The sequence below is a fragment of the Panicum virgatum genome, chromosome 6K (genome assembly GCF_016808335.1).
Source record: "Panicum virgatum strain AP13 chromosome 6K, P.virgatum_v5, whole genome shotgun sequence".
NCBI classification, from domain to species: Eukaryota; Viridiplantae; Streptophyta; class Magnoliopsida; order Poales; family Poaceae; genus Panicum; species Panicum virgatum.
This window is the reverse complement of record NC_053141.1, coordinates 6,048,771-6,066,666: the sequence shown is the minus strand read 5'-3', so window position 1 is coordinate 6,066,666 and position 17,896 is coordinate 6,048,771. Positions and strand designations below refer to the sequence as shown.

General features: G+C 44.3%; 4 protein-coding genes and 1 non-coding gene across 6 annotated transcripts; 2 read left to right on the top strand and 3 right to left on the bottom strand.

Annotated features, from left to right (window-relative positions):
- Window positions 1-1,604: 1,604 nt before the first annotated feature.
- Window positions 1,605-5,439, bottom strand: LOC120711444 (mitogen-activated protein kinase 2-like). Its single transcript, XM_039996965.1, has 6 exons — window positions 4,883-5,439; window positions 4,070-4,199; window positions 3,364-3,501; window positions 2,861-3,193; window positions 2,457-2,640; window positions 1,605-2,191 (listed from the first exon to the last, which is right to left on the bottom strand). The coding sequence occupies exons 1-6, from the start codon at window positions 5,092-5,094 to the stop codon at window positions 2,019-2,021; spliced, it is 1,170 nt and encodes a 389-aa protein (XP_039852899.1). The 5' UTR covers window positions 5,095-5,439; the 3' UTR covers window positions 1,605-2,018.
- Window positions 5,440-6,686: 1,247 nt separating this feature from the next.
- On the top strand, window positions 6,687-9,550 carry LOC120711442 (meiotic recombination protein SPO11-2-like). 2 transcript variants are annotated; one of them, XM_039996963.1, is made up of 11 exons: window positions 6,687-6,870; window positions 6,975-7,061; window positions 7,365-7,494; window positions 7,600-7,737; window positions 7,821-7,909; window positions 8,031-8,159; window positions 8,245-8,339; window positions 8,579-8,641; window positions 8,735-8,811; window positions 8,898-9,025; window positions 9,198-9,550. In XM_039996963.1, exons 1-11 carry the CDS (start codon window positions 6,781-6,783, stop codon window positions 9,201-9,203), a joined length of 1,032 nt encoding a protein of 343 aa, XP_039852897.1. In that variant the 5' UTR covers window positions 6,687-6,780; the 3' UTR covers window positions 9,204-9,550. The 2 variants fall into 2 exon arrangements, with proteins under 2 accessions (XP_039852897.1, XP_039852896.1); XM_039996962.1 differs by having other exon boundaries at window positions 6,690-6,870; window positions 9,187-9,550.
- A 2,538-nt stretch (window positions 9,551-12,088) lies between these two features.
- On the top strand, window positions 12,089-14,034 carry LOC120713177 (WAT1-related protein At5g47470-like). Its single transcript, XM_039999184.1, has 7 exons — window positions 12,089-12,288; window positions 12,422-12,487; window positions 12,842-12,958; window positions 13,055-13,133; window positions 13,374-13,571; window positions 13,643-13,797; window positions 13,899-14,034. The coding sequence occupies exons 1-7, from the start codon at window positions 12,089-12,091 to the stop codon at window positions 14,032-14,034; spliced, it is 951 nt and encodes a 316-aa protein (XP_039855118.1).
- Window positions 14,035-14,617: 583 nt separating this feature from the next.
- LOC120711441 (60S ribosomal protein L34-like) lies at window positions 14,618-17,819 on the bottom strand. Its single transcript, XM_039996961.1, has 4 exons — window positions 17,639-17,819; window positions 17,322-17,401; window positions 14,989-15,098; window positions 14,618-14,908 (listed from the first exon to the last, which is right to left on the bottom strand). Exons 1-4 carry the CDS (start codon window positions 17,715-17,717, stop codon window positions 14,818-14,820), a joined length of 360 nt encoding a protein of 119 aa, XP_039852895.1. The 5' UTR covers window positions 17,718-17,819; the 3' UTR covers window positions 14,618-14,817.
- Window positions 15,575-15,671, bottom strand: LOC120639361. Its single transcript, XR_005661366.1, has one exon. It is a non-coding gene; the product is annotated as a small nucleolar RNA snR60/Z15/Z230/Z193/J17 (small nucleolar RNA).
- Window positions 17,820-17,896: the final 77 nt, after the last annotated feature.

The window sequence follows — 17,896 nt, the reverse complement described above, 5'->3', positions numbered from 1 at the left end:
ACATTCATTTTCAGTAAATCCTTGCCCAAAAAATAATTGTTTAGATGGAAGAGTAACTACCAAACAGATCTTTGTGGTCCTTGCGGTGCAATTTTATTCCAGAACATAATGGCAATGTTATGATGGCTATACCGGTGTGGTATTCACTGTTGATAATGTTTTAGTGGCTGTGGTAACAGCAAATCTTCAGGCTTTAGCTGATATGCAGGAAACAGCTGTTTATTTCCGTGGCTGTATTTGCCTTATCTTCAGCCCTTAAAATTGCAAAGATCAGTTCCTGTGGTGGCAGCCAGGTATCCTTTGTCCTTCATCTACTATCAATGTACTATTGAATGTATTTTTGTAGTTTTTACGATGACATTCAACATTGACATATTATTTTAACCTGCTGTTAGGTTTGGTGACTTTTTATGGATGCTAAGGTATTGGATTCCCCTCAAATGACAGCAATTGGTACGTACGACATCCTCGTCTCCAATACCATGGTTTCATTTACGGGCTTCAGATCTGCTTTGTGTGTAGGTACGAGACATGACTTCCATATGCTCTTTAAGACATTGTTACCAGTCATTAATAACTATGGGATTCTTGCAACCTCTATATTATGCATTCTTTTGAGATACATGTTGCATCGTTATTGCGCCCTGTGTACCTACTCAATTTCTTCTGGTCCTTGGAATTGTAGGTCCGTCAAATACTGCCCTCTTCATTCTGGACCCTAGAATTTTTGGAGCCATCAGATACTTTCGGAAAATGATCATGTTTATGTGTGCCTGATTGGAGTTTTTTTTTATTACCGCTTACCAGCTCCTTATGTAACTTATGCAGTTCTATTTGTGCTGATAGTTATGGCTGGTCATATTTTCGAATTTCAGTGTCGAATTGGACAAACTTCTATTTCATTTTGGATTTAGTATCTGAAATATTGGGTTGTTTAAATGCTATACTTTGTCTTGTCAGTGCTTATCGACCTTTTTGTTTGTTTGCTAGAATTTGTCACTTGTTTTTTTAGTTACATTACATGCTCTAGAAAAACAATCCAATTTTATCTGTGAAACAGGAGATGTGAGATTAGAACCCTGTGAAACGATGTGCCCAGAAGTTTTCATGATGGATGGGACTTCATTGAGTGCTGATCGGTTGATGTTTTATTTTTTCACTTGCAGGGTTCCTCAGGTATAGCGTGTACAAACAACGAGCCGGCAACTTGATTTTAAAGAAGACAGCATGTTGTTGCTGCACAAGAACTTTATTCAATTGAATTGTCTTTTATGTCAGCCGGCTGAGCCTTTTCATTTCTTGTTTCTTTTCCCTTTTCATTTTTTCCCCATTGCATCATCAAGCATGTGTAATTATTCGCATCCATCCTGCCAGGAAAAGAGTCCACATCATATGCGCAGCTTTGTTGGCCGCTTGCCTCTTTTCTTTTCTTCTGATGCTACGATCATCATCAGTTTAGCTTCATGTAATATGTCCATAGTTGAACAAATGTGTTGCTTCTTCTGTTGCCTTGTTGATGCACCTGGTTTGATGTACGGCGAATGTTCTCATCATGATGCCTAAAGAACGGTGTCAAACTACGCCATTTGCATGAACGATGAGAATGGTCAGTACACATTACATCATGCGAAGTTCATCAAGATTTTAGAACATAACACGAACTGCTGGAAGGTGACATGAGCTGCTGTTTGTAGAGTGTGTAGAGATCGTAGTACCATATAGTCCTGTCCATGGGCAGTGACAAGCCTCTAGATTTCTTAAAGCATACAAACCAGAGGAGATAGATACAACCTAACAAGATGCAGATAAGCTGCCAACTTTTGCCACTACAAATTATTGATCAAGCTTCTTGTTTCACAAATGTCCAATGTTTTCGATGTCAGGGTGTCGTAATCGACAAAGGACGAGATGAGATGATGAGGGGTGGTCACTTGAAGTTCTTGTTGTTGCCTCATGCCTTCCTCATGGAGTGGATAGATTTGCAATCCTTGTTTGCTCGAGTTTACATGGGAACTATTTTAGTGGATTGGATCAGGGTTGAACTTGAGAGACTCCCTCCATATGAGCTCCTTGATATATTCTTCGGTGAGCGATGGCTGCTCGAAGTCGAAGCTGAAAGGTGCTGGGCAAACGGGTTCGTCATTTATTTCATGGAGGGAAGCCAAGTACGGGTGGCATAGAGCCTCATCAACTGCAATAGCACAAAGAAAGGGAGCAATATTAGCACCTTTCAAGAGACTTATCTTTTTCATGATGCAATAACAATATCTACATGGGTGTGTTAGTTCTATCATAACTTTTAGGGCATTGATATTCATACTTTCCTGTCTGGATGACGGTGATTGAGACAGGATTTAGTTAAAATTTGAACTAAATCCTGGCAAAATCTTCCTCATCCAGATAGGCATCTCAGACATATTACAATGCAGCAAGTTCATGCAGGGCTGCAAGATTACCAGTAATCCTTTTGCTCGGATCAAACACAAGCATCCTCTCAAGCAAATCCATGGCACCACTAGACATAGTGGGGAACCGCGCACGGAAGTGTTGCTTGGGGTATTGAGGAAGGGACCTCACATATCTGCGGGCGTTATCGCTTCGGAGGAACCCAAGGCTTGTGTCATCAGGTGACCCTACCAGCTTTTGGATCAAGAATGAACAAGAGTTACAAAAACATTATCGAGAACAATTCTGAGACATTACCATTCAAGTGTTACAAGACCCATTTTCATCTGCATTATGCCACCTATACTACATTGAAACTGAAAAACTGTAATCTTAGACCCTTTAGCAAAATTGTACAGAAGATTGCACAAAAGGGGGAGAAAGAAAACAACTTCTGGTGAAATGAAAACCATACCTCGGTTATTAGCCTCAGCTGATGAACATAATCCTTTCCAGGAAACAGAGGCTCTCGTGTGACTATTTCACCGAGGATGCAGCCTACTGACCACATATCAATAGCCTGAGTATACTCTGAGCAGTTGAGCAGGAGTTCAGGCGCCCTGTACCACCGCGTAACGACATACTCCATCATGAAGTCAGTTTCAGTTGTGGTCCTTGCCAGGCCAAAATCCCCAATTTTCAGATCACATTTGGCATTCAGCAGCAGGTTGCTCGGCCTAAGGTCTCTGTGCAAGACATTTGCCGAGTGCACGTACTTCAACCCTCGAAGCAGCTGATACACGAAATACTGCAATAAGGGAAACTAAGAGAGTCACATTACCAGCTGCAGCCTGGGGTTTGCGAGATGCCGATGGGAAAAAGAAAAGGAAAACAAAATAGAAATATGAAACAAATGACACTTGAAATTTATGAGTGCCACGAGATGAACTGTACTGCGTCTCTGACAAAACATTGTACCTGACAATGATCATCAGTTAGTGGCTGGTTCGATCGTAGAAGGTGATGAAGATCAGTGTCCATCAACTCATAGACGATGTAGACATCGTTGAAGTTCTCCCTCCTGGGTGGGCGTATGATGTCCTTTACCGAAATAACCTGCAGAAAAAGAAAAGGGTAGATATGCATGCTGTCACAAGTCACCAGAAGTACGACTACTATACCGAGTCATTATATAACACCTCATAATGCATTGTATAACTATTTAAGACAAATATAGGTTCCATGCCATAGGTAGGATGGTTAAGATTGCTGAGACCGATTATGCGGTTGGCACAACACCGAGCGAGTGACATTTTGAAAAACAAGGAACAATACCAAATTAATGTCTTTAGAAAAAGAGGGGATATTTACTTTTACAGAGATACTATCATTATAGCAAACGTTTGCAGCGATTTAAAACAATCATTTGCAGTTCCTGCCTAGACAGAGGAAATGGATGGTTTCGCTTCGGAGGGAATCACCAGAAATTTTGGCAGATCTCCTCAGGACGGCTTACCTTTGCAATGATTTGCAATGAACTACAGATGGAGTTAACCATGGTTAATTAAATACAATGGCAAAAAGAATTCGTATGGGTCTTGATCTGGCAAGAGTACTGGAGCATCTCGACCACATAGATTGCCACAACTCATAAGCTAGAGCCACAGGAGAAGGGGTCACTCACGTTTTCATGATTCATGTGCCTCAGCAGCTTAATTTCTCGCAAAGTGCGTTTCGCATCGATCTGATTGTCGAACGCGTTGCCGATCTTCTTGATGGCAACCTCCTCGCGAGTCTGCGCATTGACAGCAGCACTGGACAAAAGGAATATACATGAGTAATCAACTAATAATCATTAACAGTAGCGTTTGTCATGGTGGCCACTGATGAATGGAAAACATAAACAAACATATTGATTTTCTCATGTAATTAGGATATTTTTTTAGTAGCGTTTTATTAATACGGGATACCTAATAAGCTTATGAGTTATGACTTATGACTCAAAAGTCAAAACCTAGATGGATCATGGACGTAAGGGTGTGATTGCTTGCATGTATGTATGTTTCGATTAGACCAAATCCTATAGAAATTAAACTTGATGCTCGATCAGTAAGTCTTACTAATTTTTTTCGCAACCGTGTGCCTACTGCCTAGGCACGTTTTTCATTAAGAGGAAGTAAGTCTTACTAATTTGATATCTGATATACTATATGCATGTTGCTAGGCCAAGCACCACGTAGTAGCTTAGATGCAAAAGTTATTCTTAGCTGCTGGGAAGGCCTTTGCGTCTTGCTGAGGCGACGCACCGCCTTGACCAAGAAGGCAAGAAGAAGCAGGTTCGTTCCATGCAAAGCTTTGGTACGAGAGTTAATTAGTTGAGCAAAAGCTAGCTTCCAAAAAGTAAAAAAAAAAAACGAGGGAGCTAGAGAGTACGTAGTTAGCTAGAGAGGAGCGGGGCGACAGATAGATGGGGGCATGAAGAAGAGCAAGCACGCACCAGATGATGCCGCAGGCGCCGCGGCCGACGGGGCGGATGGGCGGGACGTACTTGGCGGAGACCTCGAAGAGGTTGCCGTAGACGTTGTACTGCACGTAGCGGCCGCCGTGCGTGTGCGTGCCCTTGATCTGCGGCTCCCCGCCGTGACCCAGCCCCAGGCACCCCCCGACGCCGGCGCCGCCTCCGCCTCCTCCTCCCCCCTCCATGCGCATCGAACGATCGATCACCACCTCCGACGATAGATGATCTACCTAGACGCCGGCCGGCCGCGCAGCAGCGAATCCAGCGATCGAGCGAGCTCTTGGAGAGGAGAGGAGAGGAGAGGAGGGGAGAAGAGAAGCGGCGGCGAGGACACGGCAGCAGGGGATTGCGATTGCGAGCGGCGCGCGCGTGGTTGGCTGCGCGGAGGCGAGGGAGGGGAGGAGATAAGGGGGAGCGTTGGGGAAAGGGGAAAAGGCGGGAGCTTTTCGCCGAGCGGAAATCGAAGTCCCGTGACGCCCAAAGAGGAGGTTGGTTGCTGTTGCTGTTGCTGCTGCTGGCCTGCCTGGCTGTGGACAGCAGCATCAGATCGATATGCAGGGATCTCCTCTTCCAGGCAATTCCTTCCTCATCGATCTCCTGCAGCAGCAGCCCATCCCTTTCCTAATAATAACTCCTCCCCCTTTGCTAGATAGCGCTGCGTGCCTCGATCTTACAGCAGTTTACTTATGGTTTGCTGCTGCCTGAATCCTGATAGATGAGCTCTGCTGTGTGATTTGTGGCAGGAAATGCAGACTACTGTGCAAACCATATGCATGCATGCTGGATTTCTCTGAAAGTTTCAGGTCTTTACTCTCTATTTTCACCCGTTTCCCTTTTCGTAGAGTTATGTCACCTTGAGCGGGTAAGACGGTTGTATAATAGTTGAAGAATGTCACCATTGAACTAGTGATATCAAATAGTTCCATTATTTGTGCACGCATCTCATTGATAATTAGGGCCAATGGTGCAAGGATGGAAACGTCCTTTGAGCACTGACTTAACACCTAGGGAAAAGCAAATGTTCAGTTTGGAAAACTTTGGCAATCTCCATAGCTTCTTCTCTATTCTACGAAATGGGTACTCTTTTGTGCCGGTTGTCCAGCAAAGGAGTGCTCCTTTAAATTTGTCCAAAGTCCAACCATCTTAAGTTTGATAAAATATCTACAAAAATTTATCAACAATAATACTTATGGTACCAAATAAGTTTCATTAGATTCACCAGGATTTTTTTTTGTATCTATTTGGTGTCATAAGTGTTGACACTCTTCTTTATTGAACTTATTAAATTGAAAATAATCTAACTTAGTACAAAACTAAATAAAAATATAACCACAACTAAATAGGTAGAAATTATTCTTTTTTAAAAAGAAGATAATAAGAACTTTTTTTGGGAACAAGACAATAGGGAATTGGAGAGAGCACATCGGGCGCGCTATTGGGGGTAACCCGTGTGACCCCAGCAAACTTGTCACACTAAACCTCCCACACTCCAAATTTTATGTTTTGAGCCTAAATTGGCCTAACAAACTAGCCTACATGTGTAATCCAATCAAATTTGTTCCAGAATAATTTTTTAATTATTCCAGCAACACAAAAAAAATGTTAGAAAAAAATTATTCCTGAACAAAAGATAATTAAAAATTATTTCTTAATTTTTTTAATTTTGTGTGATGATTTGACTGCCAGCCACACGGATGACTCTTAATATTTGGGGGCACATCCTCATTTTCTGCGGGCCTTTTCGTTGTCCAGAGGCCTAAACTAGTTCCGACCCAGAAGCCCAACTCAGCCCAGCCCATTTGCCAGTGCCCGCGCCACGCGCGACGACGACGTGTCGGCTCGGCTCGCCTCCGCCGCGAACCGCAGCGCCGTCACCGATGGCGGCGCCGGAGGCGGACGTGGCGGCGGCGTCGCTCTTCGGCGCCGACCGCCGCCTCTGCTCCGCGGACATCCTCGCGCCGGCTGAGGTCGGCGCCTCTCTCTCCTCCTCGCCCGTTCCTTCGTCCGCCTTCGATCGAGTCGAAAATTTTGTGGGCGCTGACGGGGACTTTGTCCTGCTTGCTGTCGACAGGTCCGGGCGAGGATCGAGGTGGCGGTGCTCAACTTCCTCGCCGCGCTCGCCTCCCCCAGCTCGCCGGCCATCTCCGTCCTCCCACTGGTAGGCTAGTTGCCAAACCGAAACTCCCATTCCTTCCTTGCTGCAGTAATTGGTTTATTTGGCTCCGTCTGCGTATTTCATCCAGGGGGGGGGGGGGGGGGGGGGAGGCACCGACAGGATTTTGATTCCTAATCGATCGTCGCAATTCCTTATTAATATTGCGGTCTGTAGCATTCCATTTTCATAATTTCAAATGGCTATGGCAAATGCATTGTGAATAGTATGTTTACCACTGGTCGATTCAGTGTGCAACAGTGCAAGTGCAAACCATTCTGAAGGATTTTTTTTTTATTTGCATGGCAGATTAGCCGGACCTCTGCCAACTGCAGCCTGCGCAGCAGCTTGCTGAGCGACGTTTCGTCAGTTTATCTCTCGTACGCCTTCTGCAAGAGGTCTCTGATGAGAGAAAGCAGCGCAAAGGCGTTTGTAAGAGGTGATGGTCACGTCATCATGTATCCCTTCAGTATCTTGGGGACACATTTCTCTGCTTCGTCATGCCCATTTTTATTCGGCTGAAATGCTTGTGTGTTTTGGACAGTATGGAAGGTCATGGAGATGTGCTACAAGATCTTGGGGGAGGGGAAGCTGGTCCACCAACGGGAGTTGTTCTACAAGCTCCTCTCGGAGTCGCCCAAGTACTTCAGCTGTCAGCGCCACGTCAACCGAGCCATTCAAGGTCAACAAAATCCCCCACTCCATTTGATTCTTGCTTGAGCAACGTGTACCATGATCTTAATTAGATCTCGTATTCCTATGCAGATGTAGTTTCCTTGCTCCGGTGTACAAGACAGAGCCTAGGAATCATGGCATCAAGCAGAGGGGCACTGATTGGGCGCCTCGTGTTGCATGTGTGCCCTTGATTTATATAAATATGTCCTAATTATTGGAATTATCCACCGAGGAAATACATGATAAACTCTTGTTTATCTTTTCGCAACGCACCTAAACTGCATGTTTAAACTACCTTAGGAACCAGATGAAGAACAGATTGATTGTTCCATTCTTGGAGCTTCAGGGCATGCAATTACTGGAGACCTGAATGTATTGGGCAAATTAAATTTGTCTTCAGATGCTCGCTATATCATTGTAGTGGAGAAGGTACCAATTTTGCTTTTGCAATCTAGAAAGGATTCCTCTCTATTTACTACTGGCTGATATGTTACTTGTTTCTTGTTTAAAATAGGATGCCATATTCCAGAGGCTAGCTGAAGACCGCTTGTATAATCAGCTTCCTTGCATCCTGATCACTGCAAAAGGATATCCTGATATTGCCACAAGGTTCTTTTTTCTCCTTGAATATGTAGGAGAGTTATGTGTTATTATATTACATAAAGCATAAGAAATGCTAATCAGTTTACAGAACCCTTAGAGGCAAAGCAAACTGGAAGAACAACGGGAAAAAAGAAAACATCTTATGTGATAGAGAACATTTTCTTCTATATAATCTCCAATATTTTGTTGACAACATTTGGTTATCTGGTGTGCTTATCCCATTTATCTTTGTTGTTATGATACAGGTTTATCTTGCATCGATTGAGCCAGACTTTTCCAAATATGCCGATTTTCGCATTAGTGGACTGGTAAGCCCTTTCCTGTGCTGATCACTATATAGTAGAATTTTGATTCATATTCTTTAAACCATTTCAAATAATATTGGATTTCCCTATTTTCAGGAACCCAGCAGGGCTTGCTATACTGTGCACTTACAAATATGGAAGCATATCAATGGGTTTGGAGTCATACAGATATGGTATGGTACTCTCTTTGAGTTATCAGACCCTTATGATGCTCATACCGGCATACTGCTGAACAAAATGATCTTGTCTCCATGTTCAGCTTGCAATGTGAAATGGCTTGGGCTAAGAGGGGATGATCTGCAGCTTATCCCTGAGAGTGCATTCCAAGAGCTGAAACCACGTGATTCGCAGATTGCAAAAAGCTTGTTGTCATCAAAGTTCCTACAGGTGTGTATTTACAGCACTAATGCCAATTGCCAATGCCTGATGTTTGATCATTTGGCCTTGTGACTTGAGGCCATACACCTCTTCTTTTGAGGGGAAATGGTGTGTACTTATACTTCAAGGGTCTATGCGACATCTAATTTAAGCTGTTTTTTTGGCTGCAGGAGAGTCACAGAGCTGAGCTGACGCTGATGGTGGAGAGGGGCAAGCGTGCGGAGATCGAAGCCCTCTACTCCCACGGGTTCGATTTCTTGGGGAAGTACATCGCGAGAAAGATTGTACAGGGCGACTACATCTGACGGACGCTGCAGCGTGCCGTGTTGTTTGTTTCTCTGCTTGTTCTGAGCGTAGAAATGTTAGCATGGTTGCATGAGACAATTAGCTGCATGAACTACAGTTACATACAATGCTTGTAGAATGTAGATCGATACTGTGATGATGTCGGATTATACACAAATAGAAAAGACAAATAGAAAAGATTTGCTGTTAAGGAACTCGAGGCATGCTCGTCTTGTCAGCGTTTGAAGAGATTGTTGGGTATTTCAGCGTCACGAATAAATCCGCAAGCGCACGGATACCGTTGTAACTTTCACCTCAGAATATTTCAAGGGTTATCGAATCCACAGGGAATGTGTGTGCACTCTCTTCTATTCTAATAGGTCTAAGGACACACCAAGATAGGTAGAAGGGTAAAGAGGATTCCTATAGTGCTACTGTTGAGTTAAAGGTCGATCTCTCGGGCACAATACTCGCTTCGGCCACCGGCTTACAACTGGTCTGTCAGGCACAATACTCGCTTCGGCCACCGGCTTACAACTGGTCTGTCAGTCGACTCCGGCCAACAGCTCTACGCTATATCGGAACGTGGAGGATTACGAAAGATCAATAAGACTGTCACCACCTACGGCCTACCTCTAACAAACCGTGGGATATAAGGCAAACGAATGATAACCTCTAGCCTAGGCACCACGTCTACACTATAGATTACTACTGCAGTCTAACTACATTTGGTACCCTGTAGCAAACTACAACACCCTGTACGAATACAGAGCGACGAACCCGCGAGTAAGAGAACTCATCTCACTCAACTACAAGCACTACTAGCATCTACTATACTAAGTAAAATATTAGAGATAGGAATCATGAAAACTTACTAAATACCGAATAATGTACCAGCATCCGTAGAGGTAAGCTGGGAGCAGAATGCCGACACCCAGCACTTCTCCCGACTACTCCCTCACTCTCGTAGAGGTACAAAATGGAGAAGAGCGCCGAATGCCGGCGCCCCTCCTGAGTACCTCTACCCCTTCCCTAATCTAACACAACTCTAATGCAAGAGGAGGCTTGTGAGAGCACTTGATGGATGTGTTGAAATGGAGCCCCTCTCCTCATATATATATATAGGAGGGAGCCACGACCAGCAAGGTTGGTTTCAGCAGGTGATCCTCCCAGAACCGACTTCTAGGACCAATGGGGAGCTGCCACATCGAAGCCTGAGATCGGTTGGTGGTGTGGGCCGGCCGGCCGACCGGGGTGGTCGGCCAACCATCGGCCGGCCTCGAATCGGCCCAACTTTGGTTGGGTGACTACTAGGTGGGCCCTCATCACTAATCCACGGGTAATAATTTTTGTCTAAGTTGGTAATTTGCTCAAGTGGGTCCATGAATCCATGTGCCGCTGAATGGCGCATTCTGATTGGTCGACGTCTTTTGCCTTGGATTGAGGAGTGTGTTTCCTTGCTCTTGAAGTGTGTTTTCTGCCTCATTTCACCTTACAAATAATTATCAACTCTTGTGAAAATGGTCAGTAGTAAACTCCTACTACTATATTGATGTTTATATTTTATATATTTATACACAGTCTAAAATTTATACTTAGCAGCCGTCAATAGAGATCACCTTCAGGTATGGAGAATGGTGAAGCAGATGAAGCAATTCAGAATTTCAGATAGCCGGATCAGCAGCTTCCGTGATCCGTCCTCCTGAAGGCAGCCCCTGCCCTCGTGTCGCGTCCGCGAGGGCGTGGTCCGTGGGGGCCGCTCCCCACGCGCCACGTGGTGCCACGTCGGCTCCTCTCGCGTGCCCACGTGTCTCCGCCTCCAAGGCTTCGCCACCAATCGCGCTCACGCCCCGGCCGCATTTCCCCGGGCGGCGTGGAGGCCTCTGACATCCAAATCCAAGCTTCCATCCACAGCTTCTGACATTTCTTATCCTGCTGCTCGCTCCTTCGAGAAGCACAAGTTATTTTATCCAATCTCTGTATGGTCCTGCTTGAAATGATCCATCTTTCTTAGTCGGCAGAGTAGTAGTCTATTTATAAACTATTTATAGACATTATTAGTGTTAATAATGTTGCTTTCTCTTGCGAGGGGTCTGCAATGGTTAGCTATTTAACTGTTAGATCTGATGTGATAATGAAAAAATAAGAAAGAGTAGTCTATAGCGACGAGTAAATAATTGATCTATTTCACATAGCCCAAAAATATGTGCGAGAGGCGTGTGAGTCCAATAATATAAAATAAATTTTTCTTTTATCTCACACCTCCAGATCTTGCCCCTGTTCGGCTGGGTTAGAGCTGCTGGGCCCAGCCGCAGCCTCAGGATTTCCAGCGAGTCCAGCGCCAGCCCCAGCCGCGTCCTTTCCAGCGAACCGAACAGGGGAAAACTACTTAGTAGTTTCTATTATTATTACTGACGCCAATAGAACAAGCAAGTGATTTAAGTAAACAATCAAACACAAGCACTCATAGATCACTGTACAATATATTTATATAGACATGCTTGGGCCAGTGCAGGCACTGACCTCGTCTGAAAGAATTGGGTAGCAGATCATCTTTAGATTCACCCCTCTCCTCTATACTTTCGACCCAGTATGGTGGGTCCACTCTATACTTTGCGTTGTACTTGCGCCTCCATCAATCATTAATGAAAAGTAAGTGGGGACCTCCCCCCGCGAAGTTGCTCGGAAAAAAAAAGCGCAGGCACTGACACACTTGCTGAAGCTGAGAGTTTGCAGCAGCAGCAGCCCACAACCTTCATTTTGATCGGCCAATCAGGAGGAGGGAGGATGTTGTGCGGCGGCGTGTCGATGCCATGGTCCGACGTGCTCACCATCTGCGGGCTGTTCGCCGTGCAGTGCATCTACGGCCTCTACATGATGTTCCTCGACGGCCTGCTCGCCGCCGGCGTGCCCTCGCTCTTCGTCATCGTCGTCGCCTGCGCCGCCTCCTCCGTCGTCGTCCTCCCTTTCGCCTTCGCGCTCGAGAGGTGTGCGTGTGCGTTCAGTCCATGGCGCGTGATTTAGCTAGCTTTGGCAGCTAGAATTGTTTACAGTGAAATCCCATGTTTAGCTTTGGCTGATTAATTTGGTGCCTTCTTGCCTTTTGCCAATCGCGTTCAGGAAGAAGTGGCCCAAAGTGTGGAGCCCCATGCTGGTTCTGCAGCTCGTCGTCATTTCACTTGGAGGGTGAGGCATTTTTGCCCAGAGAATGAAAATGTTATACGAATGCTGATTTTATTTTCTATTAAAAAGTTCAGTTCCTGTTCAATGTTGTTGAGCTTGGTGAGCAAGCATCTTTGAATGTTGAATCCTTGAGGTACTAATTTTTATGAAATTTATCAACACGTAGCCCAATAGCCGGGTCAGTTCACCTAAATCAGTTGATTGTTCAGCTTGGTGCACGTAGGTTGACACTGTTGAAATTATCCCTATTTTCTATCATAAAACATAATGGTTCCTCAGTTCAGCATTACATGGCAAACAATTCTAGTGCGAGATGCTGCAAGCAATTCATATGCCAAATGCCATTCCATTGTTTAGGGTGTCCATATATCAAGTATTCATGATGCTCGGTGTCGAGCGGACCTCGCCGGCGATCGCCTCTGCCATGCCGAACCTTGGCCCTGGCTTCATCTTCGTCATTGCAGCCTGCCTGAGGTACCGAGTTACTGACTCAATTACTGAAACACAAGCATCAGAATCGGTTAAAAAATTAAATGCATGTATGCTGCTGCTGATTGTCAATTTCTACAGGTTTGAGAGGTTTAATTGGAAGTGCAAGTACACGAGAGCAAAAGATCTTGGGCACACTGGTGTGCCTCAGTGGGGCAATGTGCGTGAGCTTCCTGAAGAATTCCACTCCAAGTGTATCTCCGAAGTCCATTCCTGGGGACGAAGAACACTCCGATGGCAAAACCAGGAAAGAATGGATACTTGGGTGCTTCTATCTTCTGACCGGAGTCACAATCTTCGCCTGCAACACTGTCATGCAGGTACTAAAATTCCATACAGTACTGTTAACATTTGGTATCTCTGCAATTTAGCTGAATGCCTGAATCTGACGCTGGTGTAGGCTGCAGCGTTGAAGAGGTTCCCTGCGCCATTGTCGGTGTGCTCGATCACTGCCATGATGGGTGCGATCTTCAGCGCTATCATCCAGGTCTTGATGGAGGGGAAGCTCACTGCTGGCACCGCAGACAACATCCCCAGGATCATTGCTGAAATTGTGCTTTGTGGTATCTGCACATATCCACCAGATTCAGAATTTTCAGTGGGTGATGTTACCTTCTTGTGACCTGCATTGCTATGGTAAGAATGACACGGCCACTTTGGCAACTGCAGGGAGGCGTGGTGATCGGCCTGTGCACGACATTCCAGGTGTCGAGCTTCGGGCGCAAGGGGCCTGTCCTCGTGTCCATGTTCAGCCCGTTCCAGACTGTGTTCTCGGCGCTTATCTCTCTCAAAATCTTCTTCGGGCAATGGATCGGCCTAGGATGGTAATGCTGCTACTGCATCCTCTGAAACCCTGAGCTAAACAACTAGTTCTTTTTGTTTACACCTAGTAAACAGTAATGTTCAGATTATTTCTTTGCTGCAGCTTTCTAGGGATTGTGCTCATGTTTGTCGGACTCTACGTGGTGCTGTGGGCGAAGAACAGGGAGGACAAAATGTTCACCGAGCTGACTGCGCCACCTGAAAGTGAATGTGATTTAGAGAGGCCATTGCTGCAATGATGGTCAGGCAAAATCGTCTGATCGTGTTAACATGGGTGCAAGCTTTTAGTGTTGAATTGCATCCGGATTGTGCATCTGATTTTGTTTCTGCTTGCAATCTTGCTTTTGAATATCTTTGGCTGCTTCGCTGAACAAAGATCAAAGGAGATTTTGAGTTTGTTGACAGTTTTGTCGGAATTGCTATAAAGTCGCTCCTGGTGATCTCAGCTATCATACGATTCTCTTCTCCCCTTTTTCTCCAGCCCAATTGGAAGAATTATTTGTTGAATTTGGCCACGCAAGACATTAATGGTGGTTACTGGCATCGAGAGTTCCTCCAAACACTTCAGCTTACACGAGTGCATCACTCCTGTGTTACATGGCATCATAAATGAGTAAAGCATTGTGTGAACTGCTTGAAGAAACTCGTGGTTATATCAAACAGGTTAAATCATCATGTTTTCCTACTTGTCCATTGTGAATAGCAAATTCATTATGTTAAATATTGCCCACATTTATAGTGCACAATTGACAACGTTAAGCTTAAGTTAAACTTAAAATACTGACTGTAATGTTAAGGTTGATTAGACCGTGACCAAGGGCAAATGGAAAAATATCTGATATCAACATAGCCAAGCGAAAAACATTCCACCCAAGTTCCAAAACTTAAAGGATACGCAACAGCGCCGAAAATTCAATCACTCACATCGATCTAGCAAGATTCTCAGACCCACGAGAAAATTTCATACTGAAACAAATTCGAGAGAATTAAACATGGTGGCAAAATGCCTATTGCAATTATATCTAGCTCTTGGAGGCCTTGTCCTTGGTCTTTTGGATCTTCAACACCTTCTTTACGATCTTTTGCTCCTCGACCAAAAATGCCCGAATGATCCTGCAAGGTGGCATGGCTTATTTCACCATTAATCAAGGAAACTGATAACATACAAGATATGAAAGTCCTGCTTAGTTCACCTCTCCCTAACTGCGGTACCAGACAGAACACCACCATATGGACGGTTCACAGTCCTCCTGTTCCTTGACAACCTGGACCTCTTGTACTCAGCAGGTCTGAGGTGAGGAATCTGCAATCGAAGCAAGTGCAATATTTATGAGAATGTCCATACTGTAGCCATGATAATGCAAATGCAACACAAACTTGTGAGAAATTGATAAGTTAAAACTACCTATTTCCAGTAGTGAGAAGAGAATGTTGTAAAAGCTACCAATATATGCTTACATGGCAATACAGAATGCAGCATAAAGCTATTATGGCTGTGAAAAGGCAGAGAATGATTTTAAGCATAATTCCACAAATGAAGTGCAAAGGGCTTCGTCCAAGCTTTAGGTTACTTGTGTGCAAGACACTCATGTGCCCGGAAGTGTGTTATAAAACTCCCATCCCATCTTAAAAACAAAAAACAAAAAATAAGATAAACATAACCAAATAAATGTGTGTTCTCGAGACATTGTGGTAAATAGGAATTCTCCAAGATTACCAGACAAAAACAGTTGGTCAAAAGGTTGTCAGTTAGGAGCGAAAGACAAAAACAGTTGGTCAAAAGGTTGTCAGTTAGGAGCGAAAGACAATTCAGTGTAATCATAGTCCTTACAGATGTAATCATTTGAACTATGCAACTGCTCATCATCCAACCTCACCACCTGAAGAATGCACCGACAAAGAAAGCAAATAGAAGACAGTAACAAAGGAGCAAATAGTTTGACTGCTCAATTAGCCTTGCATGCCAAAATAAAAACTAAAATATAGGTGTAGGGGAGAATACACAAATACAAAGGGCCTCATAGAGAAGATTAGGCGTAATCCACATGAAAGTTTCAGATATATGCTTGTCATGTTTTGGAGTAATCATAGACCAAATACCACATCAGAAACAAAAAAGACAGCACATGGGCTGAAACTGGAACAGCAATTTGAGAACTTATAAACAAAACATATATGTATTGTACTAATGTAGGTGTATAGCGGCATAGATTAGAAATCAACATCAATAGAGAACATCTCAACAACCAGAAAAACCCATGGGATCCAGTAATTGAGTTCAACATAACACAATAACCAACAACGTGTGCTACAACACAAAACCACTTCCCTTCAGTTCATAAACGCTATTCCTGCCAGTTATTGAACTGGCAGTCACCAATCAGTTGAAACCAACCGGCATGGACACTCAGTAACAAGTTGGTGCCATGAACCCCCAGCAATAACCAGGCATCCCAGCCACTTCATAACATGAACTGGGGAAGCAATATGCACCTTAAAGGAATGAGAAGACGCTAAAATCTTCATTTGAAGATGAATGAGTGTTCTGGCAGTCAGTTAGAACAAGATGGACATCACATATCAAATATCAAAATTTGCCATTAATCTTCAGCAAACAAACATGGAAGTCATGGATCAATTCACCCTACTCCTAATCCTAATCCAACTCATCACAGGAATTTACAGTAAAGATGCAAAATTATCATCACAAGAATCTAGCATAACAAACAAGCATGCAAAATTAGAGGAAAATTGCCAGCTCTTTGGAGTAAAGAATTTCAAGATACCAGAACTAAAACAAAAAGGCCTCATATACAAAATGTATTAATCAACATGAAACTTCAGCCATATGCTTGTCATTTATCACTATAATCATCGGCCAGCAAAATATGTCAAAAACAAAAAAAGACATGTAAATCTTGAGCAAAGACCACAGGATCCAGTCAAGTTCAAGATTTCAAGTAAAACAAGCATAACACAAGATGTTGCAACAAGAACATGTGGTTACGCCATCTGAGTATGAATACTAAGGCACATAGCAGATACAAGTATTTAGATATGGCATGCAAATAAACATGACATGACAGCACACTTTGCTATAAGCTAAAAAAAATCAATGTAAAACCCGGATCAGAAAAATAAAACTCCCATGGCCCAAAATTACTAACGGGCCAACTAATTCTGACAAAATGAACATTTAAATGATGCAAACTCAAAAAATACTAGGTATTTCCTACAGTTTGCCAAGAGCCCTAAATAAAGATTATTCTACCCAGGAGGCCAAAGCATGATTCATCAACCAACTTCAGTCTCCCTATTGTAGTCACACTTAAAAAGAATATGAACCAGAATCTACCACAAACTATGCCACATTCAAAGGCATTTTTCCATCAGGAACTGCTAGGTTGAAAATTCAGTTGATCAGGTAGGATTCAAAATGAATAATCCATGCATATAACATGATGTAGCGACATAACTCAAGATCATCTGATCATGCAAATAAAACCGAAAGGTAGGCGGCACATACTCCTTGGATCTTCTTCCCGGTGACGGGGCACTTGGGCCCACTCGCGCGCTTCTTGGTGTACTGGTACACAAGCCTCCCACCTAATCAACATCAACGTGGTGTCAAGATCCGAGAAAAAAATAATGCACAAAATTAAACGGCAACAGCGCGACATCTGACGAATCACACGGCGCAACTAAAAAGATACTACTAAACTCCACGCGCCGATCCATCTACTTCCTAATCCGAACATGAGCAGCGCAGCAAAAATTCCTATCTCCGCAACCCGCAGGGACAGGAACACCGGGCGATCGACCGCGCGAGACGCCCAATCTTACCAGGGGTCTTGACGACGCGGGTCTGGTTGGACTTGGTGGCGTAGCTGTGCCGCTTCCGGTAGGTGAGCCGCTGCACCATCTTGCCGCCGGCCGCCGCCTTGTCCCGGGCTTCCGCTCTCCGCGCGCGCTCTTCCTCTCTCAAGCGTGGCGGCGGGGAAGGGAGTGAGGGGGAGACATGGAGGAGAGCTTTTATAGGATGGCCGGTGTGCTGGGTGACCTAAATCTGACGGTGGATATGTGATCTGCTCGGTGAGCGGA